A 15,307-nucleotide genomic window follows, 5' to 3' on the forward strand; every position below is an offset into this window, starting at 1 on the left:
TTTGAATTTCGGAAGGAAATTGCAAATTCGCAGAACGCACGCGCGCCGTATTTGAATATTAGAAGTTTTTTTATCAAGTGAATGGATGGAATAGACTAAAAGTTTGAGTCACAAGTAAAAAGAGGTGTAATAAGTTTACATTATATTAATGATTATAACAGTAATGATTATTATAGTAAATTCTGTTTTATTGTTAACTTTTTTTTTAATATTTGCTTCTGATATGGAAGCGCACATGCGCATGTTTTAGCCGCGAAACATTGCAAAATCAATATGGCTTCCGAATAATTATTACAACCGGTAAACAATATTGTCGATAATAAAAATTCTCCTTTAATTGTGCCCAGTAATCTTTTGTTATAATCAAAACATCATGATTGTGCAGTGATTTAGGTAAGTATTGTTTATATTTCATTATTTTTTGTCAATTTCATAAAAATTAGCGGTTGAAATATTTTCATAGACACTTTTTTTTATCTTGTCTAAAGAATAATGTAAACACTGGCTCATTATCTTATTATTCTCATTCATACAAACGTAATTTGAATATTAGTCTATTTTTAAAATTATATTTCATTATTAGCACGATTAGCTCATGCTTTTATGTTATCAGTATAATTTTATCAAAGAATTTGGAAATTATAATAACATACATAACCTCAAATAAAAATGGCGGTATCTTTTCGGAAAAATAAATAAATAGAATTTTGCCTTCAATGTTTTTGCTAAAACTTGTTGAGTTTATTTTATACATAACAGTATTTATTATAATTTTGAATATAAATTTTAAAAATAATACTAATAACTACTTCGTTTATGCAAATATTTTTTTAACAAAATTGTTAAAATTTATTATTTTTAAATAATGGGAATTATGTTCTTTTTTCAGCAATTTATCATGCACAGTGAAAAGAAAATATTAAATATTATCTCGAAATTGCAAGTTATTCTTAAAAATGAATATCCTGCGGTTCAAAGTATTTTCAAGAATCTGGTAATTAAATTTTCAAATCAGTTTTTTTGAAATTGTGAAAAGTGTGTTTATTTTTTTTAACAACTAAGGAAAATGTTAAAATAAAAAAAACTTTTTTGATTTAATGAATTTTATTTTCTTATTTACTTGTTTATTTCAGAAAAAAAAGGAAGACATCAAATATGCAATTCAGTCAATCAGTTCTTTTAGAAAGATAAAAAATGTAATGCAACTTATTCGAGATGAAAGAATTCTTGAAATACAAGAAGGAAGAGATCTATTGGTCTATCTTCTAACGATTGGAGATGACTGGACAATGGTAACTAATTTAATTGTTATTAAAATTACTTATTTGTCAAATTTATTACATTAATTTGTTTTATTGCATTTATTTTGTTCTTACTACATACATTTAAATTAATATTTTTTTATTAAAAATTTTCCAGGGAATTTATAATAATATTCGAGTGTCACTCGAAACTGCAGATGTTAATCGTGTGAAAATTTACGCAACGATATTTATGAAAGCCTGGCAAGAAGCAAATGAGAGCAAAGAAATTATCGAGACATGTTTGGAAAATTTAATTTATCACTGTCTACGCACCAAAAGAAAAAATAACGAAAGAGAAAAATTGGGACAAAATTTATTAACATTTCTCGAATGTTTTCATATTCAAAAAAATGTTCCCTTGAAGCAAATGGTTTGCGATTATTATCATCAATTTCTATGGACATATTTAGAGGTAATATTTAAATAAATAAAATTTTAACAGTTAGTTTATTATCTAGCTATTATTATTGTTTATTATTTTTCGAAAATTTTAATAAAATTTTTAGCAAGAATTTAATTATTCTCATAAATAACAAAATTCTTTAGATCATTTCGATTATTTTCAATACAATTTTAATAAAATTTCTCAAAAGAATACAATTATTTTTAAAAATATTATTTAAATTCTATTATTTTCAAGAGTTTTTAATAAAAATTCAATTATTTTCAACAATTCTTCGAAAAAATTCAATTATTTTAAAGAATTTTAATAAAAATCTTTTCAAGAATTCAATTATTTTCAATACAATTTTAATTACATTTTCTCGAAAGAATTCAATTATTGAAAAAAAATGTTGATAAAATTCTCGAAATAAATTCAATTATTTTCAAATTTTTTTATAGATTGAAAGAATTCAATGATTTTTAATACATTAATTTTAAAATTATTGAAAATTGAAAAGAAAAATAATATTAATATAGATTATGTTATTATATTTAATTACAATTGATTAATTTTAATTTTTATTTAAGGCTCCGGGATCTTGTGTAAAGTGCAATACGGCAGAAGTTCTTTTCGTCGCATATCCAATGAATTTAAGCAATAAACTAAAAAACAACAATTATGAATTGAAAAGTAATAAATATTTACATAAGCAGCACAAGGCAATAACAAATATCCTGCGAGATTCGAATAGTAATGTTCGTGCTATTGCTCTAAAGGTATAAATAAAAAAATCCTTCTCGAAAATCAAACTTAGTTTTAATAATTATTTTAAACAGGATTTAGTAATAGAAAAACTAAATCACAATTTAGTAAAAATAATTCCAATTTGGAAAATTATTTTGCAGTTAAATTAATAATTCAATTTTTATTCTAGGGCGTATTTCAAGTGTTAGAGAAGTTTTGGACCACAGTACCGAAAGAAACAGTAGATTTATGGTTAAGACTCGCAATAGAATACAAAGAAACTTCTAATAATCCAGAAATAAGAAAAAGTGTTTTTCAAGGTTTCAAGTCACTCCTGAAAAATTCGAAAAGTCATTTAATTTTAGAAAAGAAGATACCAAATTTTCTCAACAGTTTGTACGATACAAATGACGATGTTAAATTGTCAGTACTCGATCTCTTCTTGGAAATGGAAAATTGTACAAATATCGAAATTTCAAATTCAGTGCCCTTAAAAATTATCGTACATTGTCTAGAGGTGAGTGAGGAAAAAAATTACTAATTAAAATATTAAAATTATTTTTTTATATTAAAATTACTAATTTTTCTTTTTCGATAAATTTCAGATGAATTCTCATACGGAAGTGGTGAGTTCATTGCACAAATTACTATGGATTAGAATTTCTTTCTCTAAAATCGAGGGAAGAATTCTTAACGAAATAATCGATTGTGGACAATTAAATCTTATCGAATTTCGAAAATTTCTTCTACAATCAAACGATATAATTTGCCATGAAAATGCAGTGGAAATTTTAAATTTGTTATTACCGGAAATATCACGTTTAACGGAATTATTAAACGAGGCGGAAGGTGATATGGAAGACGAGTTAAACGAGACAGTAAGGAAAAAATCCCGTGGCAAGTAATTCGTTATCAAATTTATTTTTTCAATTTTATATTTCTTTATAGAGAAAGGATTGTTTTTTTATATTTCCTTCATTTTTCATTGTTTGGAAAATTTCCTTTTTTAATTTTTAATTTTGTTCCTTTCAGGAGAAAAGAGTGAACAATTACTAGAAAGAGATGTCAGTAAATTAACAGCAATTCAAATTTTAATTGATGCAAGTGCTCTTTTTTATCTAATAAATAGAGAAAAGCTCGCAAAAAATGTCTATCAAAAATTAAATAATGATATCATAGAAAAAATGAGGAATATTTTAGAAAAATTTCAGGTGAGAAAATATTCATTAAGGGCTTCTTTTTTTACTCACAATTTCTTGAATTTAAAAGAAAAAACTTTTTTCAGGATTCTGAACTAAGTGAGTTGGCTATATTTTTTCTATCCTTGATGCCTAGAAAATTAATCAAAAATATTGGAAAATTTCTACAAAAGTATAAGAGAAAGATTTTCCAAGAAAACTTGTCTGATAATATGTTATCATCAATTTTACATTTATTCTTCAAATGGAACGAAATCGATTTTCTATTTGAATTGTTGCCGTTCCTTCTAACACCAGACGGAGAGTTACCTCTAGAAATGGTTAGTTAAAAATTTTATACTTATTATTTTAATAGTAAACGTAATTTATTTTATTTAAATATTAAATTCAGATATTAAATTTAAATAGTAAATTTAAATATTAAATTTAAATATTTAAATATTAAATTTAACAGTAACAATAAATTTTTATTTAGATTTTTAATTATATTTCCATTTATTTTCTAACAAAAAGAAAGAATAATAAATACTTTACATTTCAGGCATCTTTCGTAGGAAATGTACCCAAGAGTGATTTGGGTCTCAAATTACTGGAGATTATTCTTGACAGTAATTTTTTGTGCAATTATTTACCAGAGTATTATACAAAAATTATTAATTTGTGGGAAAATTTATATTTTCTCGAGAAATCTATAGAAATTCGTTTAGGAAACAATTTTTCACATTCATTATCGGATAGTGTTTTAAAAACAAGTTTCAAACACTACGTGTCCTTAATTCCAAAACTTGATTCCGAGAATTTCCAATCAGAAATACATTTTTCACGGATTATTGTCTGGACACGAGAGTATGTATACTTTTCAATTTATTTCTTTTAAATCTAAATTTTTTTTTCATTATAACATTTTTTTCTTTTATTATAAAATTATTTACTTTCTCTATTTTAGAATAATTCTTCCACACATATCGTATTTAAATGATCTCGAACTTGATGATTTTGGAATAAATTTATTGAAATCTGTATTAAACACCAGCAATAATCTGATAATTGAATTGAAAGCTTCACCAAAATTATGTTGTGAAATTATAATTTTATACAGTAAATGCCTGATGGAAAAATGTGGCATTATATTTGTAAAGTTTGCTCTAGTCACTATATTAGCTTTAATGAAATTCAGTTCGAAAATGTTCAAAAATGATGAATCAAAATTATTAAAGACTCTTGTGCCGTCTCTTTTTGTAGCTGTGATGGTAACATTGACGAAATATTCTGAAACTGTGATAAAAACGCACACAGCGGTAAGTTTAAAATTAATTATTAATCTATTATTTTCACTAATTTAAACGAATTGAAAATAAAATTTTCAATTCAAAAATGAAAATTAATTTCTTAGTTAAAATAGTTAGAATTATGTGATAATGAAAATTTTTATTTTTTAGAATTTGGAGTCTCTTGGGGACTTGGTGAAAAATATTTTTCCACTATTGAGTGAATCGCTGGATTTACGCATGAGATACATGTCGATTATTTTCAATACGGCTGTATTTTGCCTAAGTAAAGATTTGAAAAAACTTTTGAACAATGAGCAAATTTTTTCACCAGAAAATACGCTCAATCAAGAGTTTTCCTTTGTCACGAAGGAAATAATGAAAATTATTTCTCACGTCGAAGAATTCGATGATTTGTGTATTAATATTTTGAATAGGAATTTTTCCAAATATAATATAGTAAGTAAAGAACTTTATTTACCTGAAAATATAAAATTAAATAATTCAAATAGAATTAAATAATAGAAACAAATATAATTAAATAATATAAATAAATAAATTTTAAAATAGGTGGATCAATTGTCATCGTTAATGTTTGTTCAAAGACTAATTAAGCAGAGGAAAAAATCGACCATAAAGAGTCGGAAAAAAATAAATACAATCGTGAGTTTGATAAAAGAACAAAATGACAAATTCAGTGAGACAATTTCAACGTCATATGATCGGTATGTAAAATTTATAATTATCCTAAATTTTTTAACACAATTTTATTAAATTCTCTCATTATTTCTTTACTACTTTCTCTATTTATTCGGAAATCAATTTTATATGAATTTTTCTTTATCTGGATAATTCTTATTTTTCAGATTTATTAGTGACTCGAAAAAACTGATAATCGAGAAATTAATGTCTTGATATTTCGAGACTCCGAGTGAGGAAAAAATGTTGATTGTTTAAAATTATTTAATAATTGAAAACAAGATATTTCCTCTATGAGGAAAAAAAAGAACTGAAAAGTAACATTTTCGAATTGTAAAGAATTTTCTACGAATTTTTATAATACTTGTGGAAATTCCTCAATTAAAAATTGTCGAATTTTTACATTTCTATTGTACAGTATTAGCTCTATGGATATATTTTAATATATAAAAGAGAAGCTATCGAGAAAAAAAGAAATCTACGGATGTTAAAAATTCCATGTTTACAATGTTGTTGATTGAAACATTTATATGTTTATTTTTGCATATAATTAACAATGCAAATTTTTGTATTGTGCTTTATTGTTTTATTGTTGCCTACTTATTTTGTTTATCAAGAAATTTGGAAAAGAAGTGAAAAATTATGGAAAATTTCATTTTTTGTTAATAATGTGGAATTGAAAATAAATATTTACACGTGAGACTAATATTATATTATATTTATTTTTGGAAACTTAAGAATATATTGAAAATTGATTAATGAATTATTATTTTCAATTATTGAATATTTACAGAAAAATCACATATGGGAATAGAAATGAATTCCTTAATCGCCCGATGAAGTAATATTCCGCATTTGACGAACCGCCGCGACTACTCGTGCATTACAACCCGATGTTCCACTTTGATAATCTTCGGGTGTCAGTCTCAATAATTGGGACATTTGCTGCAAATTTTCGGAGAGAGATAATCCCAATTCCTCCAGGACGTTTCCAAGGTAATCTGTAAGTTTTTCATTTCATTCAGTTCTTTTTATATTTAGACTTTTACTTTATTTAATTTGAAGAAAATTTTATTTCATTTGGGTAATTTGAATAAAATTTCATTATAATTAAATATTGATTTCATTTAAATTTAAAGAAATTTAATTGAAATTTGATTTAATTTAAATTGAATAAAATCAGGCCTCAGATATTATGACTTTTTCGACTTTTCTTCCAAATTTTAAGACAAAATACCATATTTTTAGTATAAAATGCAACTTATTTCGATTTTTTAGTGTAAAAAGCATAACTATAGACAAATCTTTAAAAATTTATTATTGAATAATTTTTCTAATTCAATTTTTGAAATATACATTTAAAAAGATTTTTAATAATTGAAATTTTGTAAAATTTAATTAAAAATAAATCATTTTTTCAAGTATTACAATTATTACAATTTTTAAAAATTAACTTTTAGAGAATTTTAATTGAAAATTTTAAAAATAAGTGAATTCTCAAAAATTTTAATGAATAATCTTCAAGTGTAAATTCAATAAAAATGAAAATTAATGAAAATTAGGTACTAAAAATAATATTAAAATAGTTTTGAAAAAAATAATTCTGTGAATTGTTTCGTTCTAATTTTTTAAAATTAAATTATTTTCAATTTTTACAAAATACAAAATAATAACATTAAAATCTTTTATCGAATTATTTTTAACATTTTGGAAAAAATAATCATGTTCAAAATTTTTAATTAAAATTCTTCAAAAAGTTATTTTTTTTTAAATTACACAAAAATTTAATTATTTTCGAAAAATTAAATTACAATATTTATAAAAAAATAATTCTTAGAATTGTTTTATCATAATTTTTCCAAATTCATTCAATTTCATAATTCAATTACCTTTGAACAAAGTAAATTACAAATTTAGAATTTTTAAAAATTTCCTACTCTAGAATTTTTAAAAAATTATTTATAATTATAATTCTTCAAAAATTTGATTTTTTAAAAACTCAATTATTTTTAAAAGATTCTATTAAAGTTAAATTATTTTTCAAAGATTTTACTAAATTTCAAATATTTTTCAAAGATTTTATCAAATTGCAATTATTTTTCAAAGATTTTACTAAATTTAAATTATATTTTAAAATATTTTACTAAATTTCAATTTTTTGGACATTTTTAAATTGTATGTAATTGTAAAACTATTGTCTTTCAAAAATGATTTAGAAATATTTTTAAAAAGTTAATTTTACGAATTTCTTTATTAAAATTTTTGAAGAAAAATGGACGGTTTCAATTATTATAAAAAATTGAATTTTTGTATTTAAAATTTAAATAATTGAATTCTTGTAGAATTTTCGGAAAATTATTAAAAATTAATATAGATAATTGATTTAGAGATAAAGTTAAGCTAAAAATTGTAGAAAATAATTGAGTTTTAATTTTTAGAAATTATTAAATTTCAGAAGTTGAAATTTTTTAAATTTTATTTCCTGTGAAAAATGAAATAAGAATTATTTAAATATATTTGTTTAGCAAAATTATTGAAGTTTGATTAATTGAATTCAGAAATCAGTGAAGAATCAGGGAAATAAAATATTAGATTTTTGTGACAACACTAAATTAAATAAACGATTTTTTCAACTTTTTTTCTATTTTTAATCAACTAAAGTGACTTTTTTTGCTTGTTAAAGTCGATCCGAGGTCTGTAAAATTTAATTAAAGTTTGATTTCATTTAAATTCAATAAAATATTATTTTATTTAAATTGAATAGAATTTAATAAAAAATTTATTTCTTTTCATTTATTTATTCTTATTATTTATTTAAATAAAATTGAATTCAAATTTTTATCAAACTGCGAAATATTTACCGATATCAGTCGCGAGTTGCTTGCAGGCTGCGAAATTTAATTCACAAATACCCAATGTTTGATCTTGAAACATTTGACAAGTTTCTTTGGCGACAATTCCCAGTAGAATATCAGCAAATCCCGATTCCGTGGATCCTTGATTATACTGAACGTCAGCTGCTTTTAAAGCGTGCGTTAAACTTGGATTGTCGCGCAATAAAAATGGTTCCAAATGTTGTGGCAATGTCATTAAATATTGTCCAATTTGTGTTATATATTCTTGAGGTGCAAAACTGTAGTCAGGTAAATCTGACGTTATACTGCTACCACTATTTTCCGTCATTGACCATGCTGGTGCTTTTTGCACCAGCAATAATTGCGTGAAAATCGGTGAAAATATCACCTCGTACGTTGTTCTATGCAAATCGGCGCATAATTTGTGAATTGCCTTTATCGTCGGGTCCAAAACAGTCTTGTCCTCTGAAAATAGAAACCAAAAGAAAATTAAAACGATTAAACATAAATTAATACAGTAATAAATAAGTTAACACAATAATAAGCAAATTAACACAATTTCAAACAAATTAACACAATTATAAACAAATTAACACAATTTCAAATAAATTAACACAATTATAAACAAATTAACACGATAACACTTAAAGTTAACACTATTTTTCATTGAATAATTTTTAATACGAGATGAAAAGAAAGAAAATAGAAAATTAAAAGACCGAAAAAAAATTGAAGGAAAATTTAGTAATTTTTCTTCTTTCCCTTTTTCTTTTTAAAAAAAGAATAAAATCTTCTTCTTTTTCTTCTTTTTTCTGTTAAATTTTTTAAGGTGAAAAACATTTTTCTAAGTTAGACAATAAAGATTTTAAATTAGAAACAGAAATATTAAAATTTTTCGACAGTGAAATTAGAAAAATAAATAACCTCTCTGAATAGACGATACAATATTCTGCAAATCCGTTCGACCAGCTGCCGTTAGTAATAAAATTTTGTACTGTCCAAAAACATTTGTAGACGAATTCTGAATTTTATTGTTAATTTCAATAATATCCATAGTCAATGTTTTTTCGAAATTTTCAACATTTCCCAGAAATTCACCTGAAAATGATCATTAAAAAAATTAATTTTCCAATTTACATTTTTTACTAGGTACTAGATATTAGGAAATTTAGAGGATTAATTAAAAAGTATTTTAATTAAAATTTCCCGATAAATTGAGAAATTTTCTGATTCCAAATTTTCCAAATTAAAATTTGCATTTGACAAAAGTACCTATAGTTTGCATAAGTGTCAAACACATTTGAAACAAATTCCAGTCCTCGTGTTTCACTTTTCTCTTCTCTAACATTCGAATGCCAGTTCTGTATTTTTCCACATAATTATTGAAGTATCCCTGGAAAAAATTATTTTTAAAATTTGTTGTCAATTTTCATAAAATTTTTCGAAAAAAAAATCGATAATTTAAAATAATTTTGATAAAATTTTTCGCTAGAATTCAAGTATTTAAATAAAAATTACAAAGTTCTTCGTAAGAATTGAATTATTTTCGAAAATTTTAATAAAATTTATTGCAAGAATTCAATTATTTAAAAATTTTTTTGTAAAACTCTTCGTATCAATTCAATTATTTCAAAAATTTTTGATAAAATTCTTTATGAGAATTTAATTTAAAGAATCATTCAATTAGTTATTAATTTTTGTATTTAAATAATTGAATTCTCGTTGAATTTTCTAATAAAAATTGATTAAAAAATTAATTAAAAATTTTACAGCTATAATTGAATATTAAAACAGTATACAATTTTTAGAAATAATTGAATTCTGAAAAGATTGTAAGTTAAAAGCTTTGAAAATCAAAATTTTATCTAACAATTCTGTGAAATTAATTTTTTTCAAAAGGTTTAATTGAAATTATTTGAAATTATTTTTAATATATATTTAATTGAAGAGTTTAGAAATAATTTAAATTTCGTAAAATTTAATATTGAAAACAAATGGATTTGAAAATTGTCAAAGAACTTTTTCGAAAATTATTAAAAATAATCGATTTAAAGAAGAATTTTAGTTGAAAATTCATGAAAATAATTTTGGAGAAGTACAATATTCTTATAATTTAAAATAATGATTTTATCTATTTGCTATTTTTAATTATTATAAAACATGAAGAAATTAATTGCTCCGAGTCGAAGACTCGGAGTGATCGATATCTTCATGATTTATAATAATATTCTTATAAGTTATTGAATTTCAAAAGATTTGAATTATAAATTTCGAAAATCTTAGTTCCCATGGAAAAATAATGACTAAATATTTATTTAAAAATGAAGTTATTGGTGTTTTTAAATAATTTTACAATTAACGAAATTCGTAAATATATGTAATAGAACTTTTTTTCGAGTATCTAATAAATTTTAGAGTAAATTAGAATATTCTGTATGGTCAGAGACAAAGTCAAAATTTTGTCTGGAAATCAGGGAAAAACAAAATTAAATTTTTTGTGGGAACCCTGAATCAGTAATTTACGAAAATATTTTATTCATTTGAGCATTCAAAACTCACTTTTATTAAAAAAAAAAAAATTGAAAAAACTTATTATTTATTAAAAAGTGTAATAAATTTGTCAATAACGTACGTTTAGAGATTTTAGTAAACCAGGATAACCACAGCCCTCAGTGAATATTTTACATCTTTTATTCGCCTCATTTGCGTAATCTAAAATTCTCGAAATACTTAGCGAGAGATAATTAATTGTTTCACTCAAATCATCGTGAATACAATCCAATGAATTCAATTGCTGTCCCAATTGGGCATTTTCATAAATACTGTATTTCGTGACATAGGGAACGTAGGGCATGTAAATTGCTTGTGCCAAATGCAACATTTTTTGCTCCTGAATTTTATTCTGCGAAATTTCTATTGCCCCTTGTAAATTAACAGTGAAGTGTCTCGTTATTTGCTTCAATTCCATCAATAATGTCAATTGCATTGCATTTGTATGTTGCTTTAAAGTTGCTTCAATACATTCCAATATTCCTGGATCCAAATTTCTCAGTAAATCCGTGTAAACTTCAATTAAAACTTCCACCGAGAAATTCTTGAAAACTTGCGTACACCACTTTAGCTTAAACGAAAAACAAAAGTTCATTTTATTCTCGTTACGAAAATTTATTTCATCATTTATTTAATTTCTATTAATTTAATTATTAATTGAATTAAATTATTATTAAATTAACTTAAATTTTGGATAAATAGAAATAAATTTCAGTCACTACTTTCTTGATTAATTAATAGTAGAATAATTTTAATCAAATACTTGGGAATATTTTTCTCTAATATTTGAAAAAAGAAACATTTTTCAATTTCTACATTTCCCGTTTTCCCGTTCTGATAAGTTTATGAGATTGAAGAAGTAATACCTGCTCTTGCCAGACGGATAACAATTTATCATAAAATGTATGTAGCCAATAGGTAATATTTTCGTCCTGGGCAAGTTCTATCGTTCGTCTCCATTCTTGGCTCAGGGAAACTTTTAAGCAATTGTGATAATATTTCAACAATTGCGGTAGGCGATCGATTTTGTTGAAAATATTTACGTAAATTTTCGATTGCTCTAAAACAGAATTTTTTTTTCGAAAATAGTAATTATATAACAATAATGTTAATAATAGTAACAAGGCTCAAAAGAACTTGCGAAAAAGTTCTTTGACAATTTTCAAATCCATTCGTTCACAATATTCAATTTTACGAAATTTCAATTATTTGTAAACTCTTCAATTAAATATATATTAGAAAATAACAACTTCAAAAAATTTCAAAACAAAATTCAATTAAACTTTTTGGAAAAAATTAATTTCAGAATTCAATTATTTCTAAAAATTCGAATGCTTTTAATATTCAATTATCTAAAATTTTAACTGAAATTAATTTTTAAATCGTTCATTTTGATGAATTCTAGTGTTTTTTTTAGTAATTAAATATAACTTGGAAAATTTGCTATCAAAACTGTAGAATGATTATAAATTATTACCTGCATTTGATGCCGTGAAAGCTTCAACAAGTCGAGGACTTGCCATCGCCTCGAGTCTATTTTTCAATCCCTCTAATTGTAACTTTTTATCCTCATAATCGACAACATTTGCCAACATTGTTAATGATTTTTGCATACTAAACAATTTACTGGCAATATTTTCAATATCGCCCGATTCAAAGACCTGAAATATTCAATATTTGATTAAATAAACAAAATCTGTATTAATAATCGTATTCCGGTAATTTTTAAATAATTTTTCTTTTCAAATATTTTCAATTTTAAAATTAATGTATTGAAAATCATTAAATTCTTGCAAAGAATTTTGGCAAAAAATTCGAGGACAATTAAATTCTTTCGAAGAATTTTATTATTTATGAAAATAATTAAATTCTTGCGAAGGATTCTTTTAAAAGTTTAGAAAATCCTAATTAAATTCCTTTGAAGAATTTTTTAAAGTTTTTTTTATATAATGTAGTTTTTTGAACAATTTTAATTGTAAATTTAGAAAATAATTGGATTTTATTAATAGTTTCTTTCAAGTTTTTAAAATAATCGTAATTTGTTAATAATTGAAATTAAACTTTTGATTATTGAATTTTATTAAAATTTTTAAAAATAATTGAATTCTTACGAAAAATTTTATTAATAATTGAATTGTTTCGAAAGATTTATTAAAATTTTAGAAAATGCTTGAATTTTTCGAAAAATATTATTAAAAACGAATAAAATAATTGAATTCTTTGGTGAAATTTTTCTTGAGAATTGTAATTGAATTTTTGCAGAGATTTTATTATTTTCAAAAATAGTTGAAAAAATTTGAGTAATTCTGACGATTTTCATTGAGAAGTTTAATAAATTTTTTCTTTTTGAAAAAATAAAATAAATTAATTTAACAAGTTTTGAAAAAAGAACCTCTTCCACGTCATTTGCCAATACTGTCCAATTATCCGCCTCGTGAAGACCTTGTTTTGCAGTTTGTAAATCAGTTTTAATTCTGTCGATTCTCTCTAAAACTGCAATCGAAGAGGCCGTGTCCTTTTCCACCTAATAATTTGAATTCATTATTTTTTGCCGAATTCAAAATTATATTATAAAATATTTCTTCTATAATATAATTTGCAATTTTTAATAATAATTACATTCGCGATCTCCTGTTTTACAACCACCATTTTATCCTGTAAAGCTGTTGCTTCTTGTTGCAAAAGATGAGTGTCGCGAAGAATTCTCGGCAAACTGGATAAAACAGATTGACTTGTTTCTTCAAGTGCTCCATTTATTTGTTGAACGTACAATTGTAATTTTGTCACCATAACAGTAGCAAATACCTGAAAAATTAATTTTCTGAAATTATTCCAATTTACAATAATTTAATTCATCAGAAAAGAATTTTTAATTCTCTAACAAGTTTTATTTACATTTTCGTCTTTTTTTTCATTTTTTTACCCTCAAAATAAGATTATAAATTAAAATTGTTATTAGAAAAATTAATTTCTTCCCCATTCTCTTTTTATTCGAACACTGAAAATAATTTTCATAAAACACCAATGAAAAAAAGTTTGTTTTTTTTTCTCAAAACAAAAAGAATAGTAATATCGGCATTCTCTTTTTTTAAATACTACTTTAAATTTTTAATAAACACGAATGAATAATTTAAAAAATGAAAAATAGAAATTTCAAAAATTTCAAAATTGCAACTTGGAAAAATAAAAACTTTTCATTTCTGGAGGGAAATTTACCACAAAAAAGGCGCGGTGTGTCAGTAACCATCTTTAAAGTTCATTCAAAGTTTAATGGTGCTTGTGTGCGGAAGTGATTAAAATTAAAAATTGCAAAAGTTGATTCAAATTATGAGTGTACTTACAAGAAAGCTTGATTTACCTGTTTAATTTCCGGATTTTCAGTTGATTTAAACGTTTTATTAATCCAATCTTTGACATCGAAATTTTCATCGGAAAATGCAGAGACATCCTGAAAGGAACTTTTGAGGTTAGAAAACATGTTTCACATAACTTTGCTTTTTTACTTTCAAATTAGTTAACTATCTCTACAAAAATAATCATTTTACTCAAGTAATTAACCATCTAATCATCTTTATTCTAAATCTGCAATTTCTCTATTTTTTTTTTGAGAAAAAACAAAAAACGGAGAAATAAATACCTGACAAGTCGCAAGTTTTTTATAGTAAAATTTTCTTACCATAATGAACAATTTCCCGTTTCTTCTGATTAATTTAATTTGCTTTCTCACTTTTATTAAAAAACTTGTATTTTATATTTCTTATTACGAACAATCAATAATTAAACGATTCCACGTCATAAGAAATAAAAACAATATAAATTCACTTCATTTTGTTTTACTCGTTCCTGGTTATTTCACAGATGACCAACAATTCAACTTACTCAACAAATGAAAATCGTCAATTATGAAGATTTTTTCAACAATTATATCTATTTTCTGTAGAAAAGAAAAAAAACAAACTTGATTGAGATTGAGATACTAGTTCGTTGATTTTGCGACATTCAACGTGGAATGTTCAGTTTAGGTTAGAATCGTGGGCCCCACAAGATACACGAGAAGTGACAAATTAACTTTCAATTACCCTTAAAAATCATAAAAAAGTCTGAACAATTTTTTAAAAAACTACAACAAATGGTTTAAAGTAACATTCTTTATTAATCAACAAAAAAAAAAGTAAAAAGTGCTGAACAAAGATTAAAGCAGAAAAAAATCGTGATCGCGATTTTTTCACCAAAAACAAGTGCCTATCGTGATTGAATATTTTCTCAACCTATAATATTAAAAATATAGAAAAATTAGATGAAA

General features: G+C 23.6%; 2 protein-coding genes across 4 annotated transcripts; one reads left to right on the forward strand and one right to left on the reverse strand.

Annotated features, from left to right (window-relative positions):
• The first annotated feature begins 244 nt into the window (after positions 1 to 244).
• LOC122497760 lies at positions 245 to 5,872 on the forward strand. Of its 2 annotated transcripts, XM_043605035.1 has the most exons (14): positions 245 to 393; positions 890 to 994; positions 1,134 to 1,292; positions 1,420 to 1,716; positions 2,277 to 2,465; positions 2,624 to 2,950; positions 3,039 to 3,330; positions 3,466 to 3,644; positions 3,719 to 3,952; positions 4,174 to 4,478; positions 4,579 to 4,930; positions 5,072 to 5,359; positions 5,471 to 5,625; positions 5,767 to 5,872. In XM_043605035.1, the coding sequence occupies exons 2-14, from the start codon at positions 899 to 901 to the stop codon at positions 5,813 to 5,815; spliced, it is 2,922 nt and encodes a 973-aa protein (XP_043460970.1). In that variant the 5' UTR covers positions 245 to 393; positions 890 to 898; the 3' UTR covers positions 5,816 to 5,872. The 2 variants fall into 2 exon arrangements, with proteins under 2 accessions (XP_043460970.1, XP_043460971.1); XM_043605036.1 differs by lacking the exon at positions 890 to 994 and having other exon boundaries at positions 264 to 393.
• Positions 5,873 to 6,302: 430 nt separating this feature from the next.
• LOC122497762 (conserved oligomeric Golgi complex subunit 7) lies at positions 6,303 to 14,864 on the reverse strand. 2 transcript variants are annotated; one of them, XM_043605041.1, is made up of 11 exons: positions 14,681 to 14,864; positions 14,363 to 14,452; positions 13,624 to 13,809; positions 13,397 to 13,528; positions 12,482 to 12,665; positions 11,871 to 12,064; positions 11,087 to 11,575; positions 9,727 to 9,847; positions 9,379 to 9,552; positions 8,461 to 8,919; positions 6,303 to 6,600 (listed from the first exon to the last, which is right to left on the reverse strand). In XM_043605041.1, exons 1-11 carry the CDS (start codon positions 14,681 to 14,683, stop codon positions 6,425 to 6,427), a joined length of 2,208 nt encoding a protein of 735 aa, XP_043460976.1. In that variant the 5' UTR covers positions 14,684 to 14,864; the 3' UTR covers positions 6,303 to 6,424. The 2 variants fall into 2 exon arrangements, with proteins under 2 accessions (XP_043460976.1, XP_043460975.1); XM_043605040.1 differs by lacking the exon at positions 14,681 to 14,864 and having other exon boundaries at positions 14,363 to 14,483.
• Between the last annotated feature and the right edge of the window lie 443 nt (positions 14,865 to 15,307).

Source organism: Leptopilina heterotoma, unplaced genomic scaffold (genome assembly GCF_015476425.1).
Source record: "Leptopilina heterotoma isolate Lh14 unplaced genomic scaffold, ASM1547642v1 Lhet_136, whole genome shotgun sequence".
Classification (NCBI taxonomy): Eukaryota; Metazoa; Arthropoda; class Insecta; order Hymenoptera; family Figitidae; genus Leptopilina; species Leptopilina heterotoma.

Excerpts from the sequence above, each read along its gene's own strand:
- LOC122497760 (XM_043605035.1), top strand. The coding sequence starts at position 899 with ATGCACAGTGAAAAGAAAATATTAAATATTATCTCGAAATTGCAAGTT. Across the intron at positions 1,717-2,276 it reads TTCTATGGACATATTTAGAG|GCTCCGGGATCTTGTGTAAA; the intron begins GTAATATTTAAA and ends TTTTTATTTAAG. Across the intron at positions 4,479-4,578 it reads ATTATTGTCTGGACACGAGA|AATAATTCTTCCACACATAT; the intron begins GTATGTATACTT and ends TCTCTATTTTAG.
- LOC122497762 (XM_043605040.1), bottom strand. The coding sequence starts at position 14,482 with ATGTTTTCTAACCTCAAAAGTTCCTTTCAGGATGTCTCTGCATTTTCC. Across the intron at positions 13,810-14,362 it reads AAAATCCGGAAATTAAACAG|GTATTTGCTACTGTTATGGT; the intron begins GTAAATCAAGCT and ends TTAATTTTTCAG. Across the intron at positions 8,920-9,378 it reads TGTATCGTCTATTCAGAGAG|AGGACAAGACTGTTTTGGAC; the intron begins GTTATTTATTTT and ends TTCTATTTTCAG.